Source organism: Carcharhinus amblyrhynchos, chromosome 4 (genome assembly GCF_965287045.1).
Source record: "Carcharhinus amblyrhynchos chromosome 4, sCarAmb.v2.hapA, whole genome shotgun sequence".
Taxonomy (NCBI): Eukaryota; Metazoa; Chordata; class Chondrichthyes; order Carcharhiniformes; family Carcharhinidae; genus Carcharhinus; species Carcharhinus amblyrhynchos.
The window spans coordinates 31,075,905-31,098,414 of record NC_137327.1 but is presented as its reverse complement, the minus strand read 5'-3'; the positions used below and the strand labels follow the sequence as shown (position 1 = coordinate 31,098,414).

The following is a 22,510-nucleotide window of genomic DNA, read 5'->3' as shown; positions in this document are numbered from 1 at the left end:
GTGTCTCCTGCACTGTGGTCTGTAGCCAAATGTAAAATTTCTATTTATATTGTGCATTTCAATTCCTGAGGATGTTCTGAAACACTTCAAAGCTAACGAAAGATATTTTGGCACGTAGCCTCTGTTGTAATATAGGGAAACATAGCAACCAATTTGCTGTCAGCAAGAACCTACAAACTGCAATGAGGGAGTCAACCAGTTGAACTACTTTAGTACATTGATTGAAATATAAATGTTATCCAGGACACTATCAGAATTCTCATGTCTTTCTTGTCAGAACTATGGGATCTTTCACTTCCAACTGAATGTTCCATCTGAATGTTGGTTTAATGTTCCATGTGAAAGATGGCACTTCTAACAGTGCAAATCTACTTCTCTATTCAGATCAAATCTCATTATTTGTTCAACAGCCTTGTTAAGAACAACATACAATCCTAAATTTAATTTATATTTGTGCATTGAGAAAGGTTGAACTTGGTTTCAGTTTCATTTAGATTTTTTTGTGAGCTTGGTCCCATGAAGTCTGGAGGGCATCCTAGTAAAAAGGTCAATTTTTCAGGATTTGTTTGTATACATGCATTTTATAAGATTTGAAGAGAATAAATGGGTTACGAAAGGGTTAGTGGTTTAGTGATTTTGGGAAAAAACAAAGTAGAACAAAAACTGCACTGTTGCCTAATAACAGAGGTCCACAGAAAAGAAATTCAGTGTGTATGTCAGAAGAGGAAGACTGGAGTTCTAAGGTCTTTAATACAAAATACTGGAAGGTTGGTGGGGATGGAGTTTCAGGAACTCATAAGTTTGCTTGTAGTTGAATACTAGTGAATTTAGAATGCAGTTTTAGACGTCATGGGGGAGATACCAACTAGGAAAAAACATATAGTAAATGCTCAGAAATCAGTTGGAAGAAAATCATTTGCAATTGAACCAGACCAAGCAAGATTCCTTAGTGTTAATATAGTGGTAAATTTTCACTGGGGTTTTAGTGTCTGTAAGGAGCAATGCAAGCTTGAATAATTTTCTGTTTTGCATTAAAATCTTTCCAAATTGTTTTGTCTCGTGTAATAAAGGGCACGATTCTCCAGCTCCCCACAGCGTGTTTTCCAGGAGAGGTGGTTCGCCATTGATTGTCGGTCCTGCAGATGTCTACAGCATTTTGTGTTGCTCACCCTTTTTACTGCCAGGGAGGGGCTTAAGATCCCAGTGGCAGGAAAGGCCAGAAAATTGTGCCCATCATTCATTTTTCCATGTTTAATGAATGTGCTATTATTTATCTCAAAAGTTTATTGGCAGACTCCTGTGAATTTGTTCAGTAACTTTCCTCACGGGTTTTAAAATAAACAAAAGTTAAGATGTATCAAGCCAGGTTTCACCCTGGGATTGAACTAGTCTGGTATTATCAGCTGGGATTGTAGCAGCATTAAAAATTGAATCCTCAAACACTCTAGGCAGGAATGCTACCAAAATGTCATATGACATTCTATATCTACTTAGTTGATTTTTCATTATCTAATATTTAAAAAACAGCTTGGTTCAGAAGCAGCTCAAAGTAGAAGGTTATGAACTTAAGCCACACTCAAACAGGTAAAATGAGGGGACTTTTCTGTTCTCAGCCAAGGAATTTTGAAATATAATCACAATTAATCTGGATAGTCATAGCAGCTAATTTTCGAACTGCAAATAAATTGAATAGCTGATTTTTGTTTTATTGTGTTGGATGAGCACTGTATATTGGCCAGGGCACTAGAGAACATCCACTGGTTTTCTATGAATAGGAGCATGGAACCTTAATCATGCATGTGAACAGCAAGTGGTATAGTGGTTTAAAGTTTCACCTGAAAGTTGACAACAGGACGGCTGCATTGTCAGAGGTGTTATCTTACAGATGGGACTTTAAACCATCTGCCTGTTCACATGAATGATTAATGTTCCACGCTATTATTCATAGAAAAACAGAGCAAATTTCCTGGTGCCCTGCTCAATTTATAGTGCTCAATCGAAAAAAAAAGTGGTCATTCAATTTATTTGTGGTTTGTAAATTAGTTGCTGTGACTGTCCACATTAATAATGATTACAATTTCAAAATCCTGAACTGAGAACAAAAATATGTTGTTTTAAGTGTCATTTGTCAATCATATTGGTCCAATTCAATCCTGAGATGTGCTTCCAACCCTATATCCTCTCTATTATAAAGGATTTTCTGTCTGGACTTGTAATTTTTCACTGTCCCTGCCTCAGCTCATGTTTCCAGCTCTCTGGAAGGGTCCCACGCTTAAGGGTTATGAGTAATGACCAAGGATGGATCTGGTGGATTATTTGCAGCCTTCTAAGATGAAAGCATGACCTCTAAGGGCAAGGTTAGCTAGTGTCAACCAGAAGATCTTCAGGGAAAAGAATGTATTCTCTGCAAACATGTGAGTAGCATAAATAGTGTTGGCACCACTCATGTCAACACCTTGCTCAGTAGATATCCATGAACTGCAGGTGGACTTGGACTGTCATCTTGCTACTAACTAGACCATCCATTGTTGCTGCAATCATAAAGTTTTTCTTATTATTTCACAGGATGTGGGTGCCACTGGCTGGGCCAGCATTTACTGCCCATCCCCAATTGCCCTGGAGGGAGTTCTTGAACCACTGCAGTCCATGTAGTGCAGATACAGCCACAGTGCTGTTGGGGCAGGGGTTTCTGGATATTGATCCAGTGAAGGAACAGTAATATAGTTCCAAGTCAGGATTGCATGTGGCTGGAAGGGCAACCTGCAGGTAGTGCTATTCCCATGTATGTACTGTCCTTGTTCTTTTAGGTAGTAGCTATTGTGGGTTTGGAAGGTGCTGTTGAAGGAGCTTGTGTTACTGCTGTCATTATATCAGTGGTGAAGGGAGCGAATGTTTAAGGTGGTAGATGGGGTGTTAATCAAGCAGACTGCTTTGATGGAAGGCTTGCCACTTGCTTGATTGTTATCCAGGTCTTGCTGCATATGCACAATGACTGCTTCAGTCTGGAAGAGCATGGTCGACTATGCCATTTAATATGAAAGTTAGATGGCAAAAATGACAAAATGATGGAAGGTAGTACTGCCAATGGTGGGATGGAGATTGATTGTGCAAAAGATGTACTGGGTATTGCAGGGCTAGAGGAAGTTACAGATGAAGAAGAATGAGACAATGAAACAATTCAAACATGAGCATGAGTATTTTAAATTGGAGGAAGTGATAGACAAAGTAGATCAGCAAGGTTGAGTGTGATGAATAGATTAGGATTTAGTTTGGTCTTAGATCAGCTGAAGTTTATGATGGTGGAGGATGGGAGATCACAAGGGCATTATGTTTCAGCTACAAAAGGACAAGGCATAGGATGGAGGTGAAAGACCGTCTAGTGACAGGAGTCATACAGCCACTAAGGAAGATGGCTGTTGGAAGAAAATCACCACCACAGGATTGTTGCAGAAGTCCCTCAGGACACACTCCTAAGACAAACAATCTTCAGCTGCTTCTTCAATAACTTTCCTTCCAAGTGAGGTGTTTGCTGGAGATTCCAGTCTCCAGACAGTCTTTAGAATGAAGCAGTTCATCACCATATGCAGCAAGATCCAGACAGCACTAGGCATAACCCAATAAGTAGATGTAACCTTTGCACCACACAAGTGTCAAGTATTAGGCATTTCTAACAAGATAGAGATTAATCATTTAAAGACATGGCTACCATTGAATCTTCTCATGTCAGTAGTCTGGGGGTCACTCAGATCAGAAAGTGGGCAAGACTTCTTCGACACCACCACTCAAACTTGAAACATCACTCTCCCCGCCCAAGTTATACATCATTTTGATTTGGTTATTTATTATAATTTCTTCATTGACACTGGGCCACATTTCTGGAGCTCTTTAGTTAAAAGCATTGTAAAAATACATCCATGACATGGACTTAGTGGTTCAAGTACTACCACCCTCTCAGGGTAATTAGCAATGGCAGCAACACCCACATCAAGAATTATATATAAAACAATAGTAACGGTTGTCAAGATGGAGGTGAATGATCTTGGTGACAGGTAAGCTGTTAGGTCAAACAGAAAACTAGAAGTGTGAATAACTAGTTTAATTTGTATGAGTAGCCTGAAAGTGGAGATGGAATTGGTAGCAAGAAAGTGGAGTTTGTAGTGGGCATCCAGAGTTTTCATCTTGAGTTGGAGGGAGTTCTGATTCAGTCAGGATTTGAATGTTGGATCAATAATCTGACAATTTGGAGGCAGCTAAGGGGACCAGGGAGCTGGTACAGAGGTAGCATTGGGTACCAACAGTGTACAAATAGAAGTTGACACTACGCTCACAGATGATTTCCTTGAGAGGCATCAGAATGACATGGTGAATGAAAACTCCTTAGGAATTCATGAAGGTGACAGTATGAGGGAGGGATGAAGAACCATGGTTGGAAGTAAACTGGCTGTATTCTTGCAGGTAAGAATGGAACCATATAAGAACACTGAAGGAGAAGGATGTTGTGGTCAACAGATTAAAATGTTGAGGAAAAGTAAACAAAAACCAAGAGGGAAAATTGACAATGATACATCAAGCATGTCTTTTACATTTTTTGTTTGGACCATTTTGTTGCAGTGAGAAAAACAGGAGTTGAAATAGAGATACTGAAGGAGTATTGGGAGAAATAGAAATTGAACCAGGAGATAAAGAAAGTCCTTTACTGAGCTACATGAACTAGTGGACTCAAGAATGGGCACAGTTCCGTCCATTACAAGTGCTATATCATCCAATTTAAGGATTGAAGTTCATTCAATGATATTTGGGTTGCGTAACATAATGATAAGATTGGAATATGTAGAATGCCATAAACCAATAACTAACATTTCAGTGCTGATATTTAAATCAGTTTTCAATCTATGTTTGTCCTATGTAAGAGCATGACTGCAAATTCATGTGACTGTGGCTGTAACACATATAAAGACAACATTAATGTTACTCTTTATTCAATGTTAATTAATCTCAAAGAAACTGCATGTTCGCTGGAAGTTAAGTAGGACATCCAGCCTGGTTCCAATCAGGTAAATATCTAACTTCACAAGATAGATTTCAGATCAGCACTATATTAAAATCACATAAATTTCAGAGTATTGAAATATATGACGTCCTAATCAGTGAAGACAGATAGATCAAGTTGCAAACTGACCACAATCTAGAAGATTCACAATTGTCCGTTTTTAACAATGCAGTGTCATTTGTTCAATTTGGTTAAAACACAACTATAGTACCACATGTTTCTTCCACTGTTGAGTAATTGACAGTACATTTAATTTTTGAGTATATTTTAAGGACCTAGGACTGAGCAAAGCTTGAAACATCAAGGCACCTGCACTGGTGGTACTGTGGAATTTATAATGGTAAAGTTGATAGAAAGTCTCTAATACATTAATACCATTTTCAATGCTTTTTATCACTTTCTTCGAAATTTATTTACTTTAACACTTAACTCAAACTACTGCACTAAAGCATGAATACATAAAATTGGAATCATAGAATGATTTTAGCCAAGTGCAACTCAGTTGATCCCACACTTCTGCCTTTGTAGTCTTTGCAAATATTTTTCCTATAGGTGCTAATCGAATTCCTTATTGAAGGCAATGCTTGAATCTGCCTCCATCATTGTCAGCCAGTGCAAACCACTCACTGCGTAAAATAGATCTTCCTTATGTAGCGGTTGGTTTTCTTATCAATCAGCTTAAAATCACTGAGCATTGGTTCCCGATTATTCCACCAGCAAGGAGGTTATTTTCATCTGCATCTCTACCACTCAATTTATTTAAAGTTTATCTATTAATGTAATTAGTAGACTTACATTAACACCGCAATAAAGCGACTATGAAAATGCCCTTTGAACATTTTTATCAAATCTCCTCTCGTCAGGAGGACAAACTCAGTTTCTACCCACGTAACTGAAGTTCCTCATCCCTTCACGTACTGGTGTGTGCAGAATTGGACACTGCTCCATTTGAGACTGAACCAGAGTTTTATAAAAGTTCATTATATATAAATGATTTGGAGGAGAATGTAGGTGGTCTGGTTAGTGAGTCTGCAGATGACACAAAGACTGGCGAGCTGTGGATAGTAAGGAGGATTGCCAATGGATACTGCAGGATATAGACAGGCTAGACACTTGGACCAAAAAATGGCAGATGGAATTTAATCCAGACAAGTTGAATTTTGTCTGCCATATGTCAACCCATTCCATCAATCTGTCTATGTTCTCTTGACGTCTATCACTATCAATTCACAAAGCTTCTAAGTTTTGTGCCATCTGTGAATTTTGACTTTGTTTCTCTGTACACCAAAGTCTAAAGAAAAACATTGGTCCCCGTAATGCCCCAGGGGATCCCACTTTGCACATCCTTCCAATCTGAGAACTAACTGTTCACCACTGTTGTTTCCTGTCAGAGCCAGTTTTGTATCCATGCTGCCAATGTCCCTTTTATTTCACAGGCTTCAACTTTGCTGACAACCCTCTTATAAAGTACTTTATGAAACACCTTTTGGAGGTCCTTCTAAACCATATCAACTGCAAACCCTCATTACCCTGCTTGATGACCTCATCAATAATTAAACATGATTTGCCTTTAGCAAATTTCTGCTGGCTTTCTCTAATTAATTCACGTGTCTAAACGACTGTTAATTTTGTCCCAGATTATTGTCCCTAAATGTTTTCCCTCCACCTAGCTTAAACTGATAGGCTGTGGTTGTAGGGTTTAACCTTTCCCTTTTGGAACAAGGGTGAATTCTCCAGTCTTGCAGTATAGATCCATAAGAAGGATTGGAAGACTATAACCAGTGCCTGTGTAATTTTCTCCTTTGCTCCTCTCAGCATCCTCAGATGCATTTTGTATGGTCCTGGTGACTTAACTGTAAGCTCAGCAGCCTTTGTAATACCTTCTCTTCATGGCTAGCGAAGCTCAAATTTTAACAAATCAAAATTGGATTTTGAGAATGTAGTTGCAATTATTTGAGACGTAAAGAAAATATTACTAATATTAGGAGATTTAATCCATTTTACATGAGATGCAAATGCAAATGGACCCATCAAATAGAATATAAACATAGAAACTAGAAGCAGGAGTAGGTCAATTGGTCCTTCGAGCCCACTCCACCATTCATTTTGATCACGGCTGATTGTCAAATTCAATATCCTGATCCTCCCTTCTTCCCATATCCTTTGATCCCTTTAGCTCCAAGAGCTATATCGAATTTATTGAAATTATATATAAAGCAGACTGTGCCAGCTGAAAATCAGCTAACTAGCCTAATTCCAATTTCAAGCTCTTGGTTTGGCACTTCAAGTGTGCATCCAAGTATTTTTTTTTGAAGTGATGAGAATTTCTGCTTTTTCTACCCTTCAAACCTCCATCAGTCTCTCGATGAAACAATTCTCCTCTACTCGATCAATTACAATAATCCAGGTGTGGCCTAATTAGTATTTTACATGATTCTAGCATAACCTCCCTGCTCTTGCCTCGGTTCAAAGAGGAAAGTATCCCATGTGCCTTATAGCATGCTGTATGTTTGATGTCAATAGGTTAACCATGGGCTTTAACAGTTACTGTTTTCTGCAATACCTGTGTTTTTTCTTAATGTCAGTAAAGATTTGAATGTGTTCAGCTCCTATTTGCTTGCGGTATCTCAGAAGGTCACCCGCACATGCATCTAGAAAACCTTCATCTGAAATCTGTGAGAACACGAAACCTTCAGCTCGAATAAAATCAGCATCTGAGGAAAAACAATATGGCATTGAAATCACAAAGGTTACTGTGAGTATTGACATATTCCATATCATCAATAAAATATTAGAAAAGGAAACTGGGATATAGCAATCATCTTCATTCACATGTTTACTGATATCATGTTTTTGCTCATTTAATGATGCACGGAGCTAGATGGGCTGGCTGGTGTTCTCAATTTGATCTTATGTTCTTTTAAAGCCAGATTACTCATATGTCAGAGAAATCTGTGGTGGCTGGAGAACAAAGGAGTAGCTTTATGGCTAAATTACAGAATGCAACTGTGTTTACAAGATACTGATGCATTTTACAGCATGATGGCACATTGATTAGCACTGCCGCCTCACAGCGCCAAGGACCTGGGTTCAATTCCGGCCTTGGGCGACTGTCTATGTGGAGATTGCATGTTCTCTCCCATCTGAGTTTCCTCCAGGTGCTCTGGTTTCCTCCCATAGTCTAAAGATGTGCTGGTTAGATTGCCTAAATTGCCCCTTAGTGTCCCAAGATATGTAGACTAGGGGGATTAGTGGGATAAATACGTGGGGTCATAGCGATGGGGCCTGGGTGAAATGCTTTGTTGGAGAGTAGGTGCAGACTTGATGGTCCAAATGGCCTCCTATGTCCAAATGGATTCTATGATTACACCAGTAATAGCTTCAAAGTTTAGGTCTCAATATCTGATCTTGATATGTGCAACAACTTTTCACACTTCATTTTAATTACATTTTCTTCTGACATATTTAGGTTAGATGTGGCTTGTATAGGTTGTGGAAGTGATTGTTTATAGCTTCTTTCCTAATAGAATGGGACATAATCATTTATTTGTTGGCTAGGAACAGACTGCAAATTTCCCCCAATCATCAAGTAATTTTGTTTATGTTATTTTGAGGCTGGTTCTCATCAACTTTTTCCTAACATTTATCTGGAATCCCAAGAGAAGGATTTCATGATGTTTATATCCAAAAAAAATAGTTCTAATCTAGATTGCTTTATCAGATTTGTGAAACACAGTAACTAGCTTGGATCCCAGCCAGAGATGAACACAACTATAAAAAATGTTAAACTTGAGAAAAATAGAACTACTCATCCCCATACTTATTTCTCAACGTCTAACTTGAAGATTAGTTAAATCTTGACCACAGGGTATAAAACACCTAGGAGTATTAATCACTTGAAATGTTGTTTATTATAAACAGAATTTCAGGATTCACAAGTATATCAAAGTACCATAGTTAATTATTGTGAAAGTAGAATAAGAAAAATTGAAGATTATCACTGTTCCACAGAAGTCATATTGGATTCAGTATTAACTCTGTTTCTCTCTCCACAGACTCGCCGAGCTTTTCCAGCACATTTTGTTTTCATTTCAGACCTACAGCATTTGTGGTATTTTGCTTTTATTGAAGATTTTTACTGTCTCTTCTGATTATGCATCAAGTTCTGAATGCAAGCATTCTGTTCTGATATTCAAATTATGAATGCATGGCAATATTTTGCTGATATACAGACCTGCAGCAAGTGCAACAGCCAATGCTTGTTGATTGGCTGCAGAAAGAATCTGAACACCCAGAGGAATGTCGGGGTAGGAATATCTCACAGCAGCGCAAATAGTCGCCATAGTAGCAGTCACTTCTGGACCAACAGTCATGCTGTAAGGAATATCATGCATATTTTCCACAATCAGTCCATCCTTTGGAGAGTCAAATAAATCCAGAAGGATTAGGTGAATTAATACACTTCATCTTACTGTGATCTTTACTTCACATCAACTAATGTCATAATTTGTACTCATTCAGTGAAGGTTCTTTCAAAGTCAAAGTACTTTTAAAAATGAAATTATCAATTTTTTGAAATATTAATTAATCTGAGCCAGTTTGATTTAAACCAGTGGGAATACTCCTGAAGAATTTCATTATAGTTATTGCTCAAATAATTTCTCATGTTTTTATCTGTTCACTTTTACAATGTCTTTGTCCTATTGTCTAGTCTGAAAAGTTACTTTTGTCCCATAAATTGAATATAAAGATTTGCATTTATGAGACTGTCTATTCCATTTCAGTCTTCAACTCAGTCATCAGATCGTTGAGTAGCAGATTTTGAAATTGCAAGCCAATTGCAATTTTCAGAAGTCAAATAAATATTCTAATCTCTGAAAAGATAATGCATGTCCCAGAATGCCTTAAAATCCACTTCAATTACCTGTTTTTAGTCATCCACTTAATATCTCCTTTGGCTTGAAGTTTGCTTGGGTCTGATTATGCCTTTGTGAGGCACCTCGTAATGTTTCTCTAGGTTAAAGTGCTAAGATAAATGAAACTGTTGCGTTTGCCCCCAATCTCATCTAGAAATACATGTACCACTCAGCACAGGGAAAGCAGAACAAGCAGCTTTCAGGAGGAATGTTTACAGTGCAAAATTTGCTGTCCAGAATCTGGTGAAACCCTAAACACTTTGTAAAAGGGGTTTAACATCGTACCCAATTGATATATCAGTTCTGCTGTTTAAGGTACAAACTGGGGTCACTGTGAAGTGATTTACACCTGTGTTAAGTATGCAATAGAGCTGCACCTATTTATAATATGAGCCCAAAAAATATTGTGACAGGAGTTAGCCATTCAGTCCCTCTGGCCAGCTTTATTGTTTAGTGAGATCCTGGCTAACCTCTGTCTTAACTTCATCCACTTACTTAACACTTGGCGAAAAACACTGCAGATTTATGAGCTAACACCTACTGCTTTTTGTGGAAAAATTACACACTTCTTCCACGTTTTGCAATAAGGCATGCCTGGCAGCAGAAGCAGCAACTGTTCAAATATTCATTGAGATCTGTGTGACTGGAAAATCTTACTGGTAGGAGGAGCTGGAAAATTCTGGCCATGTTTCCTAACTTCTCTCCTGAATGGGTAGGCTGTCATTTTAACATAATGATTACTCGATTTAGTATTGGAAGAAGTTTTTATCTACATATCAGCTCCATTCAAAATCCTAAAAAACACATTCAAATTACTTATCAATAATCCAGGGAATACAAACCTAATTTATGTAATCTCCACTCAATTTTACCCTTGAATCCCTGCTAAAATTCTGATGGAACTGCACCGCACTCCTTCCAAAATATACTGTCAAAGCTGTTTAAAGTTTATTTATTGGTGTCACAATGGCTTACATTAACATTGCAATGAAGTTTCCTGTGAAAATCCCTAAGTCACCACACCCTGACACCTGTTTGGGTACACTGAGAGAGAATTTGGCATGGCCAATGCACCTAATTAATCTTTCGGGAGGAAACCAGAGCATGCAGAGGAAACGCATGCAGACACGGGGAGAATGTGAGACTCCGCACAGAGAATGACCCAAGCCAGAAATTGAACCCAGATCCCTGGTGCTGTGAGGTAGCAGTGCTAACCATTGTGCCACTATGCCGCCCAACATTATGACCTGGAGTTTTTAGAAATTGGCCACCTTTCTAAAAGAAAATCCCAACTACACTTCCTAATGTCACTTTACTGTTAGTCTTATCATAGTTTTAAGTATTTTCTTGTTCCTTAATTCTAACTATAAAGCCTATTAAAGAGTGAACAATAATCAAAGAGGATGGGAAACAAAAACGTGAAGTATTTGCAACATGGCGAAATAGTTTTATTAGCAATCTATTGTTTAATAATTTAACATCTATTTTGGGAAGGATTCGTTCCTCCTCCAATGTGCTTTCATGTGTTGATATAATGCAATGAAAAATGTAAAATCGATAACAAATTTGACTGATTCCAGGGATGAGTTATCTTTTGAGGAAAGGTTTGATAAATTGGAACTGTATCCATTGGAATTTACAAGAATTGAGGGGTGATGTCAGCGAAACACTTATGATACTGAGAGGATTTAGGGTTAATCCTGAAAGGACGTTTCCTCTTGTGCAGGAATCAAGAACTAACAGGCGCATTTTAAAAATAAGAGTCTTCCATTTAAGAAAGAACTGAAAATAAATTATAGAGCGTGGCATAGTGGTTAGTGTTGCTGCCTCATAGCACAGGGACTCAGATTCAGTTCCAGCCTTGGGTGACTGTGCTGAGTTTGCACATCCCCCTGTGTCTCTGTGGGTTTCCTCCCACACTACAAATTATGCAGGTCACATTAAATTTCCCGTTAGTCTCACAAGATATGTAGGTTAGGGGGATTGGCTATTGTAAGTGTGTGGGGTTACAGGGACATGACGGGGAAAGGGTCTGGGTAAGATTCAGACAGCCAGCACAGATTCAATGGACCAAGTCGGTTCTTCTGCACTGTAGGGATTCTATGACTTTTTTTGGAGGGTAGTGAGTCTATGCAATTCTGTTGCCTGGAGAACAGCAGAGGCAGGGTCACTGTTTAAGGCTGAGAGAGATGCATAGTGTAACACGGGAGTCGGAAACGACGTTGAGGATGGGGTGGGGCAACAAAGTGGAGGTAAGGCCATAGTCAGGTCAGCCATGACCAAATTCAGTGGCCACAATGGGGAGATACCGACTGGGGTGGGCATAGTAAGAAGTCTCACAACACCAGGTTAAAGTCCAACAGGTTTATTTGGTAGCATAACCTTTCGGAGCACTGCCCCTTCATCAGGTCAGTGCAGTGCTCCAAAAAGTCCTGCTACCAAATAAACCTGCTGGACTTTAACCTGGTGTTTGAGACTTCTTACTGTGCCCAAATTCAAGGCGGAATGGTCTCGAGGGACCGCCTCCTATTTGATATGTTCAAACACTGGATCAGCCCCCGGTGAAGGTGTGGAGATACATACGACCCCGGCATTGATGTACACCTCCGCTTCCTCACAAGCCTTCTTGCTTATCTGAGACACCGACAAGCAGTGCAGAGGAGCCCCTGAATGAGAGAAGACACAGAGTGAGAGTGGCATTGAAGAGGGCCAGCCAAGCCAGCCGGCCCGCCGCCTGGGCGCTTGCTCCGGATCGGGGTCGGTCTCACCTGGCAGCGATCTCAGGTGCACGACCCCCAGCACAACACAGCGTAGCCGGCCCCACAGCTGCTGCAGTCTCATGGCGGCCGGATGCAGGTCGAGCGAACAATCCGCTCAGGTAGCAGTGGGGCCTACGACTTGTTTACATTCGGCCGCACGCTCGGTGACCGACTCCGCCCACAGCACGCTAGGGAGGTGGAGCCTGCGAGAGGGGCGGAGCGTGGTCGGAGAGGGCGGGGTCTGACGGGAAGGAGCTTGGCAGAGTGGGCGGGGCCTGGTGGCGGGAGGTGGGGCCTGGACCTGGTGAGTGCGGACCAAGTTCAGAACGGGGGCGCAGCCAGTGGAAAGGGGGCGTGGACTGGCGGAAGGGGCGGGGGCCTGAAGGGACGGGGCAGGGCTTGTAGTGGGGTAAAGCCTGGCGAGGCTCAGAGCGGAGCGTGGCCTGGCGAGAGGGGGCGGGGCCCAGAGAGAGAGGCAGGGTCAGTCGGAAGGGGGCGGGGGTCAGTCGGAAGGGGGCGGGGGTCAGGCGGAGGGGCGGGGTCAGTGATCACTTCCCCCAGCCCAGAACGCGCGCTCGACTCCCGCCAGCGATTTAAAGGGAACAGCGCAAGCGCACTGAGGTGCGGCTGCCTGGCTCTGTGTCGGAGTCGGCACCGGCTGAGAGCGGGAGCCGGCTCCGGGAGAAGGAGTGGCGGCTGAGCGGGTACTAACAGAGAGGGACAGGCAGACACCATAGAAACGGGAGGGAGAAAGAGAGAGCGAGATACCGGGTGCTCAGCATCCAGCTGAGTGTGTCCCGTTCCCGGGTTGGCCGTGCCTACTCTCCCGGTTGAAGAGCCGGAGGACGCTGACGGTGGCAGCGCGGCTCCTGGCTTCGGCCATCTTCGGCTGTGCGCCGACAGAAGGAAAAGGAGAAGAGCAGTCGGCCTGGGACCCAGTGCTGTCCCCTCCAGCAGTGCTGTGAGTGGGCCAGAGCAGCCTGCCCCATCCCGCGCCCAAAGTTGAGGGTAGCTCCTGTGACCAGTAGCCCTAGGAAAGCACAGTAACTAACTGCACCCTGACCCGTCTGAATCACAGGAACTTTTCAACCCACTCCAAAGATGCCCAAGAAAAGGTAGGTTTTAACTTTTTTTAATTGAAGTATTGAAGCTAGTTATCCCGGAGGCTATTTCTCTTCTCTCTTTCCGCCATCCCTCCCTTCCCCCGTTCCCCCCCCCCCCCCCCCCCAAACCTTTCGAGGCCTAATCCGAAAAAGGTATTTCGCCATTATGAACCCATGTGTATCTCTTTAAGCTTTTTAGTTTTCTTTTAGTGAATTAATAAATCCGTCGACCAAGACCGAAGAAACGAAGGAAACTGTGCTGCGTCCCAGAAAGCGAAAGGCTAATGTTGCCATTGTAAGTGTATCCCGCACATCAAATGGGCCATTTGCATGAGCAAATTTCCCAATCTTCTAAATGTGGTAATATGTCTCTTCTGATCGTAGTGTTTGCCAGACTTGGATGAAGTTACAGAAATACAGACTTCGAAACCATACGAAAACGAGGTAATTACACGATCTGTGATTTAACCCATGTTTTTCACACTATATAGAACAGTTTGCTATCAAACCAACGTCTTTGAACTGGCTATGATTTGCCATGTTGCTGCCATGAACTGGATTTCAGTTCTGAACGCAAATTACTTATTTCCGTATACGTCTGGGACTTGATCCTAGAGAATGTAGTATTAGTCTGTGTGGATCACTTAACTGCTCACTATGGATCCAAATGTCTATTATGGAGCCCTTGGATTCATTATACTTGTATTAAAAATCACCACTGCTGTTAAAATTAAGTTCATGGAAAACGTTTTACTGACCCCCTGTTTTCCATCAACTCCAAAGATCCCAGATGAATTTGGGGGGTTAACTTTAGGTAACGATAGTGTCTTTTTCACAGAAACCTAGCAGTCTGAAATAGCCTGGCAAATGGAACTTTCACCCAAGACTTTACACTTGTGGCAACATGGCAAAGTGTATACTGGCTTAATTGATCATGTGTAACTATATTGTTCACACTAAACACAGGCAAACAAGGCATTAATTATTTTAATTTTATTTTCCCTCATGTTCTTTGCATTTTGTATCTGGCAAATTTTTTAACTTGTCCTTCAACTCATGCTGTCATCCAATGAACTGTCACTGGTATCATGCTAAACTGACCAGAATTGCTAACCATTTGACTGAGTTGCTGCTGTTCTCTACTAGTACCCATCTTCAAGTAGCCTTTTATCTAGTTGAGGAGAGTAACTTTGCAGATGTCTTGCTGTTTCTTTTTAACCATTGCTTTCACTTTAACCTGATCTCCATCCCCAATTTTATCTTCTAACTAAAGGGATGGTTCCAATATTGCCTGCCATCCTTAGTGATTCTTATTATGAACCTGAGTAAAAGGCATCAATGATATAGTGTCATGGAATGTTAATCTTAAAACACTGTCTGCAATACTATGAAAAATAGCTCACCCAAATGCCAGAGTTGAGAACTGTTATTTGATTGCAGGGTCATTACACCCAAATCTGATCCAGTCAACATATTCTGAATGTGAAGTCACAGTTGGAAACTTGGCATCAGTTTTGGGATTTTTCTAGTCCCTAAGGCTTTAAAAGCAATTGAATGTCACAGATCCAAGCTGTTTATTACTTGGACTATATCAATGGCTGGCAGTGAAACTACTAGTTTCACTAAGTTTTGTTACTGCAGTTAATCCACAGTCCCTATACATGCCAGTAATCCTGTGTACATCTAATTAATGGCATGAGACTGACTGTGATACTGAAAGTATTCTAAAATTCTGCCTCTTTTGAGGTGTTGTTCTGATTATAAATACAAAGGTCCTGTTGAGGAAATGTGTATATGATTTAAATGTTCAAAGTCCTGTTTTGATTTGGTTAGGGTTAAAGCATCAGTAACCACCTTCCTTGCTGCCTGAAAGGGTAATAAAGATAAAAACTCTCTAGTTTAAAAGGCATTTGGATCCGCATCTCCACTGGGGGGGCTATAGACCAGATGCTGAAAAGTGGGATTAGGTTGACTGGCTTGCTTTTTTTGGCTAGTGGGGGGGACAATGGGCCAAATGGCTGCTTTTTCTATGATTGGCCAATTCAACTGGGACAGATCTGATTATGCCAATGTTTAAGTGGAATTCAAATCTAGTCCTAGAATTGAAAATGTTGTGGTTTTTTTTCTAATTTGTGCACCATTGACTAATTGCAGGCTTGCTGGAATACTGTAAGTCCATACAGACACAATACAATATTGCACAAAAATCCAGATGATATAGGTACTACATATTCTAGTTATGTGCAGCACATGTTCAAAATTGTCTTGGTCACTCCAACTAGAGCTTCACCATTGCCAGTACTCTGGTAAGTGCATTTACTCACAGTATACTTCGTCTTGGGTGTTTAACAAATATGTAGTGTGTGCAGCTATTAAGTAAAATGGAAGTTCTGTATTGGTCAATCACCATAGTGATTTCTTCCTTAAATACTAACAGCTGGGGAAATTGCGATGATGTATGGAATATCCTTCTGAAGAAGGAACAATTGTATTTAAAGGACAAAGATGTTTTGCAAAAACATCCACTCTTGCATCCCAAGATGAGGACTATTCTTTTAGACTGGTTAATGGAGGTAAGGACTCATTCATTAATTCAATCTTTACTGTGGCTTTTAGTAAATCAATATTTGAAATATATTTTCCCTGAAGGGTACTCAATGTGATTTATTGGGATACGAACAATTCATTTATTCTCTAGTTGCCCTGAAATTAGCTGGATCACCAGCCTGAATGGCTTGTGATGATGGCATTAGTTAACATTTTGATCCAGTGAAAGAATGTTTCAGGATGGTGGTGCAAGCAAATAATCCAAGAATAGCTGCTGGACAATAGGAATGTTAATAGGCTAATTACTTTGCTACCATTAAACAAAGGGAGGAGAAATTTTCCTGAGTAAAGTTGTGGGTTCAAGTCCACTTCAGATATGAGCATGTAATCTGATGACTCTTCAGTGCAGTATATTGGATGGGAATGATGCCTTGGAACTGTTCACAGGAATGGTTTTGTGATCCATCTTTGCATCAACCAGATATAAAGCAGATTATATGGTCACCACATTCCCTACCTTACAACATTGGCTGACAGCACCAAGTACTTGTAGGACATCCCAAAACAGCCAGATAGTGATCTTGTTCTTATCCCCTTTCATATTACTTTTGCCTCTTTCTAGTGTAGATATGTAACTAATGAAAACCTTTTATCTAGTGCTGTAATCCTCATTACAGTGCACTACCTTGGGTGTTTGAATCAAGAGAGCCTCAGTATCTTTCTTGCAGTTCTACTGAATCCTGCTTAAGAACAATAGATTTTGTGGTGGAGGACTTTGTTAAGACTATACCTGTCAAGCATTGTATTACTGTGGCTTTAGAAATATCAATTCTGGTTTAGTTCTGTCAGATTGCTTCTATAAATTAAAAAGGTTAAAGGACACTTTTTTAGACAAACTGTTCTGTCACCTATTGAAATTGACTATTTTCCTATTGAAGGTTTGTGAAGTCTACAAGCTACACAGAGAAACATTTTATTTAGCCCAGGACTACTTTGATAGGTTTATGGCAACACAGCAAAATGTTGTGAAGACACGATTGCAGCTTATTGGTATTTCAGCTTTATTTATTGCTGCAAAGCTAGAGGTAGGTGGACAATTATATTCTAAGTGCCTGAATTCTCTTCCATGCAGTTGTAGCACAATTAATAATGGCTTTTTTGCAGGAAATCTACCCACCAAAGCTGCACCAGTTTGCTTATGTGACTGATGGAGCTTGCACAGAAGAAGAAATCCTGAACATGGAACTTGTTGTCCTGAAGGTATTTCATAATGGGCCATGTTGTAAGTTCTGACTGCTTTAGCTTTGAATTCTTTATAGATTGAATTAAAATGAACCAGAATGAGGCTTCCATTCAAAGGTCTTGAGTACAAAGCAGATCAAGTGACCTCATCTTATTTGTATTAAAATATTTTGCAGATTAATTGGGGTCACTTGTCAAGATGGTTGATCTGTTGTGTTCAAATTGTTCTAGGCTCTGAAATGGAGTTTGTGCCCAATAACCGTTGTGTCTTGGCTTAACATCTACATGCAAGTTGCATATTTGCAGGAAAACTATGAAATATTGATACCACAGTATCCTCAAGAAATGTTTGTTCAAGTAATGGAGGTAAATTTCAGGTATTATATTGATTTGGCTACTTGACAATGTACATTTCTCAATTTGGTTTTGGTTCCTGATGGTATTTACCAAGACCATAGAATTTTACACTTTATTTCCTTAAACTTGTGATGTAGCAGGTAATGACATTTTGGGTTTTTGCTGTGCTGTCAAACTTGATTTATTACTGTCACATGTATTGGCATACAGTAAAAGATAATGTTACACTATACCAACAAAGTATACCACTCAGGAGAAAAATGGAGGGTGCAGAATGTAGAACAAGAGTAGAAGATGAGGGTATGCTGGGGACTGCACAAGTCACCCCAGTATCATAGGGTTTTTAGGATAGGAGTATGTCATTTAGAACCCTTCAGCTTTGCCTCCTTGTGGCTGTTTTGGCAAAGTCCTTGCCCCCTTTGGGAATAAACAACTGGTTCCATATCACAATTTATTTGACCACTGCCCAGTGATCTTGCCTTTTTACCTGTAACAGATTATTTGTAAATATTGTCTTGTCACTGACAAGGCAATCCCTAGTGGGATACCACAGGGATCTCATGATTAATGATTTGGAAGAGGGAACTAAATGTATTGTCTCAATTTGCAGATGGTACAGGGGTGGGAGGGTTAAGAGGATACAGATGCTTGTGTGATTTGGACAGGTTGAGTGGGCACATGCATAGCAGAGGCAGAATGTGGATATGATGTTATCCACTTTAGCGTAATAGATTATTACTCTTTGAATGTAAACAGGTGGATACTCAGACCTTGGTATCCTTATTCATTGGTTAAGTAAATGTGCAGGTACAAACACTGAAGGTGGCAAATAGTACATTTCCCCTTCATAGAAGAGATGAGTATAAGCATAGAGATGTTTTACTGCAAGTAGGGTGTTGGTGAGGCCATAGCTGGAGTATTGTTTGCTGTTTTGGTGTCCTTATCTAAGGAAGGATGTCCTTGTCAGAGTGCAGTGAAGGTTTATCAAGCTGATTCCTGTGATGGCAGGTCTGTCATGAGGGGAGATGAAGTCAGTTTGTCTCTCTCCAAAGAGAATCCTATCTAAGCTTAATTTTAACAGGATTGATTCAGAATATTCCTGATGGTGAGGGACTCCAGAACTAGGATCATAGTTTGACAGTAATGGATTAAACTGAGGACTGGGATAAGAAATTTCTTCACCTAGGGGATGATAAATCTGTGGAATTCACTACCATATATAGTTTTTGGGGCTAAAGGAATTGGTGGAGCATCCAGATATTGAATGACTAGCCATGATCAAAATGAATGGCAGAGCAGGCTTGAAGGGCCTAATCTTATTTCTAGATCTACATGAGTCTTTAAATTGTTATACCAGCCTTCAGTATGTTTACAATTTGTTTAAAACAATTTCAACATTAATCACCTCATACTTCACCTGCATCATTTTGCTTATTTCCCTGTCTACTTGTGTCATGCCCTCCAAGCCAAACTTGAAACAGCAATTCAATTTGTTCTTGTACTCAGTTGGAGTACACACCACAACCTTTTGGTTACATTCTTCTCATAATTTTTTTAGATTTTCCTTCAATAATGCCTAAAAACAAAACCTCTAAAGAGAATATACCTCTCTTCCACCTGAGTCTCCTACCACCATTTACTAATTTAGTCTTCATAACATCCCTGTTCTTTCCACTATAATCCTTGTCTCAGCCCATCCCACAATGGCTACCAGTGTTCCATGGAATACAAACTACTATCATCTCCCTAATTTGCTTATGCCTATACCAATTCAAATTGGCAATCCAGAGATTATAACCCTCTAGGTTCTATTAACTACATTCCAAACAAGACCTCTTATCTCTTCCCACTGTGACACAAGCTGGTTTGAGGTGCCAGGGAAATGGATACCAAGTAGGTGATACACATGGAACTCTAGATCCTGCTTGTAAAAGATACTATTGGTCCCCTAATTATTGAATACTCTACAACTCCAGATTTATGCTGCTTCCAATCTCTTCACCAGACAAGTGTCAAGGTCTGCATTCTGGCTGTGTCTCTGGTTTTTAGCCTTGCAGGCATCAAGCACATTATCAGTCTGAAGATGTGCTTTCTCCCTCTCCCACTGCTGTACCATTTGTTAGAAATCTACATCCTTCTGAAATATGATCCAAACATCTGATTGTTCTAAACTAGTCCCCCTTCCTGTCAGAACATCTCCAATTTGCATGTCAGCTCAGTGGCTAAGCCAGAAATTCAAAACTGATCTACTGATGAGCAAAAGCTGGAAAAATTCAGGTCTGACATTTTGGTGGCCTTTTGCATCAGATCAACTGATGTCTTTTGATCAAGGCTGTCTGTATCCATTAACTCCCCCTTACTGTACTGTAGGACAAAAACAAGCTTTTCCCTGTCCCCTACTCTTGGAGTTTTGTATATTCCATATACTAATTTGTAACAAAAAAAGATGGAATTTTGGTGAACTTGCTGCTTCAAGCTTGCATGAACACGGGACTAAATGCAAAAATTGACAACTTCACAATTGCATGACATTCCCAATTCTCTTGCTGTACTGTTCAAACCAGAGTCAAATGAGGCATTTTTTTTTCCAAGTGGAGTCTTAGTGTATTGTTGAAACTAGGAAAGACAATTTCTTGACTTATGTGCACCAGCATTGGAGAAAGGAAAAATACTTTATCTAGTCATATTTTAAAAACATTTGGCTGTGATTAAAGTAACCCCCACTCCACACTACTGCAGGCTAAGCCTTGGCTCTGTAGGAAATGCTGAACTCAATGCCAATAAGTCCATGCCTAATTTCTTTCACAACAACAAAACACGCTGGAAAGTCTCAGCAGGTCTAGCATCTGGAGAGAATGGAGCTAACATTAAGTCTGGATGCCACTTCATTAAAGTGCAATTTCTCTTTCTCTTTAGCTTCTACATTGTCCAACCCAATCAGCAAACCTGAGCACAGCAGTTTATACTGTTCTGTAAACTGTATATCACTTTACAACAAGCAACCTATTCTGCTTTAAGTTGAATTTTATAAGCTAACATTAATGGTGTTAAATTATTCCTATCTACAGCTATTGGATCTCTGTATCTTGGACCTCAAGTGTTTGGAGTTCACATATGGAGTTACAGCAGCTTCAGCTTTATATCACTTTTCTTCTTGTGAATTAGTTCACAAAGTCTCAGGTAGAGTAATAAAATAAAATGCTCATTTAATAAAACTATCATTACTGAAATTAACAACCTTGTTTAATGCATAGGATTTGAATGGAGTGAATTAGAAGGATGTGTGAAATGGATGGTTCCATTTGCTATGACTTTGAAAGAAGTGCGAAGTATAAAACTCAAGCATTTGAAAGGTGTCTGTCCAGAGGACTTGCACAATATACAGATGCACTCTAACAGCTTATCATTACTGGTAAGATCCATTTTCTATGGATACTGATCGTTAAACTAGCTACTGTCACCTATTTTCTGTGATAGATATTGTTGCTATTGAATTCCTCTTGTGTATTAAGCTGAGGATAGTATTGCTTCTCACTGTCAATCTTCATAAGCTGGTCATGGCAGATTAAGCATTTCAATTTGATTAACAACCAAAAAGTTGTAACTGGGCCATCAAGACCCTTAGTCTTAACCTTGACTCTGAGGGCATTCTCAAGTCTGAGTCAGAAGACTTTCTAGTTTTACTGACCCTAGTTGCAGTACTGGGTGCTGCACTCAAGTGACGAAAATGGGATCAATGGCTTAGGATCACCCGTGAGCAGAAGGGGATCCTTGTATCCTGGCTAGATTGATACTATTAACTGATTTTTGTCTGGTTGTTTGAGACTGAGCAAATTGTCTCTAGGACCAAACCATATAGTCACCATTGTAGGGATAAGTGTTTTGTGCTGTTATGAAAGTTAATTGCTTAAATCATAAGTGCGATGAAAGCTGTTCTCCTTGTTAACATTTCAACATGGAGAGCAGATCCACAAAGGAAGGATGTCTTCCTCATCAATAGGAAATACTCCAGGCTTGAATTCATTTTGTTTACTTGCTTTGATTACATGAATGAACTAGTTTTTCATTTTAACCCATTACAGGATAAAGCTCACATGAAGCAAGCACTACTGGAACAAAATAGATGTTCACCTGTACCTTCTGGAATTTTAACCCCACCACAAAGCAGTAAGAAACACAACTCTGGTGTGGGTCCTTATGAACAGCATCTGCAAGCCTGAAACTTGGATGAGATTATGGGTGAATTTTTCACCTACAAGTCTGAATTTGACTCAAATGAACAGAAGTTGAATTTGATTCACATGACCTACCCTCAAATACAGACTATTGTAAATGCATTCCAGTAGTGCCAGTGTCACTTAATTCTGGATGTCAGAACTTTCTCCTGTATAACCTTGTTTTTAATATTGACCTTTTTTAAAACTGGTGGACTTTTGCCAAGAACTCCAACCAAATAAGGGGTGCTTTCCAAGTAATCCTAAATGCTGCTAAGGAGGATGGCTCTTGGAAAAGTGAACAGTAAGGTCAAAATACTGA

The 22,510-nt window shown here is 40.1% G+C and overlaps 2 protein-coding genes across 2 annotated transcripts in view; one reads left to right on the top strand and one right to left on the bottom strand.

Annotated features, from left to right (window-relative positions):
- LOC145341897 (uncharacterized protein F13E9.13, mitochondrial) overlaps window positions 1–13,092 on the bottom strand; it is a 20,297-nt gene extending 7,205 nt beyond the window's left edge. The window contains exons 1-4 of the mRNA XM_080186931.1: window positions 12,735–13,092; window positions 12,550–12,632; window positions 9,285–9,465; window positions 7,614–7,764 (exon numbers count right to left, since the gene is read on the bottom strand). Coding sequence (XP_080043057.1) covers window positions 7,614–7,764; window positions 9,285–9,465; window positions 12,550–12,632; window positions 12,735–12,807 — 488 coding nt within the window. The 5' untranslated portion in view covers window positions 12,808–13,092. The remainder of the gene's footprint in view (window positions 1–7,613; window positions 7,765–9,284; window positions 9,466–12,549; window positions 12,633–12,734) is intronic.
- On the top strand, window positions 12,806–22,510 carry ccne1 (cyclin E1). The gene is made up of 11 exons (XM_080187368.1): window positions 12,806–12,844; window positions 14,028–14,123; window positions 14,213–14,272; window positions 15,983–16,134; window positions 16,266–16,401; window positions 17,314–17,460; window positions 17,540–17,635; window positions 17,849–17,983; window positions 21,043–21,154; window positions 21,229–21,386; window positions 22,057–22,510. The coding sequence occupies exons 1-11, from the start codon at window positions 12,806–12,808 to the stop codon at window positions 22,192–22,194; spliced, it is 1,269 nt and encodes a 422-aa protein (XP_080043494.1). The 3' UTR covers window positions 22,195–22,510.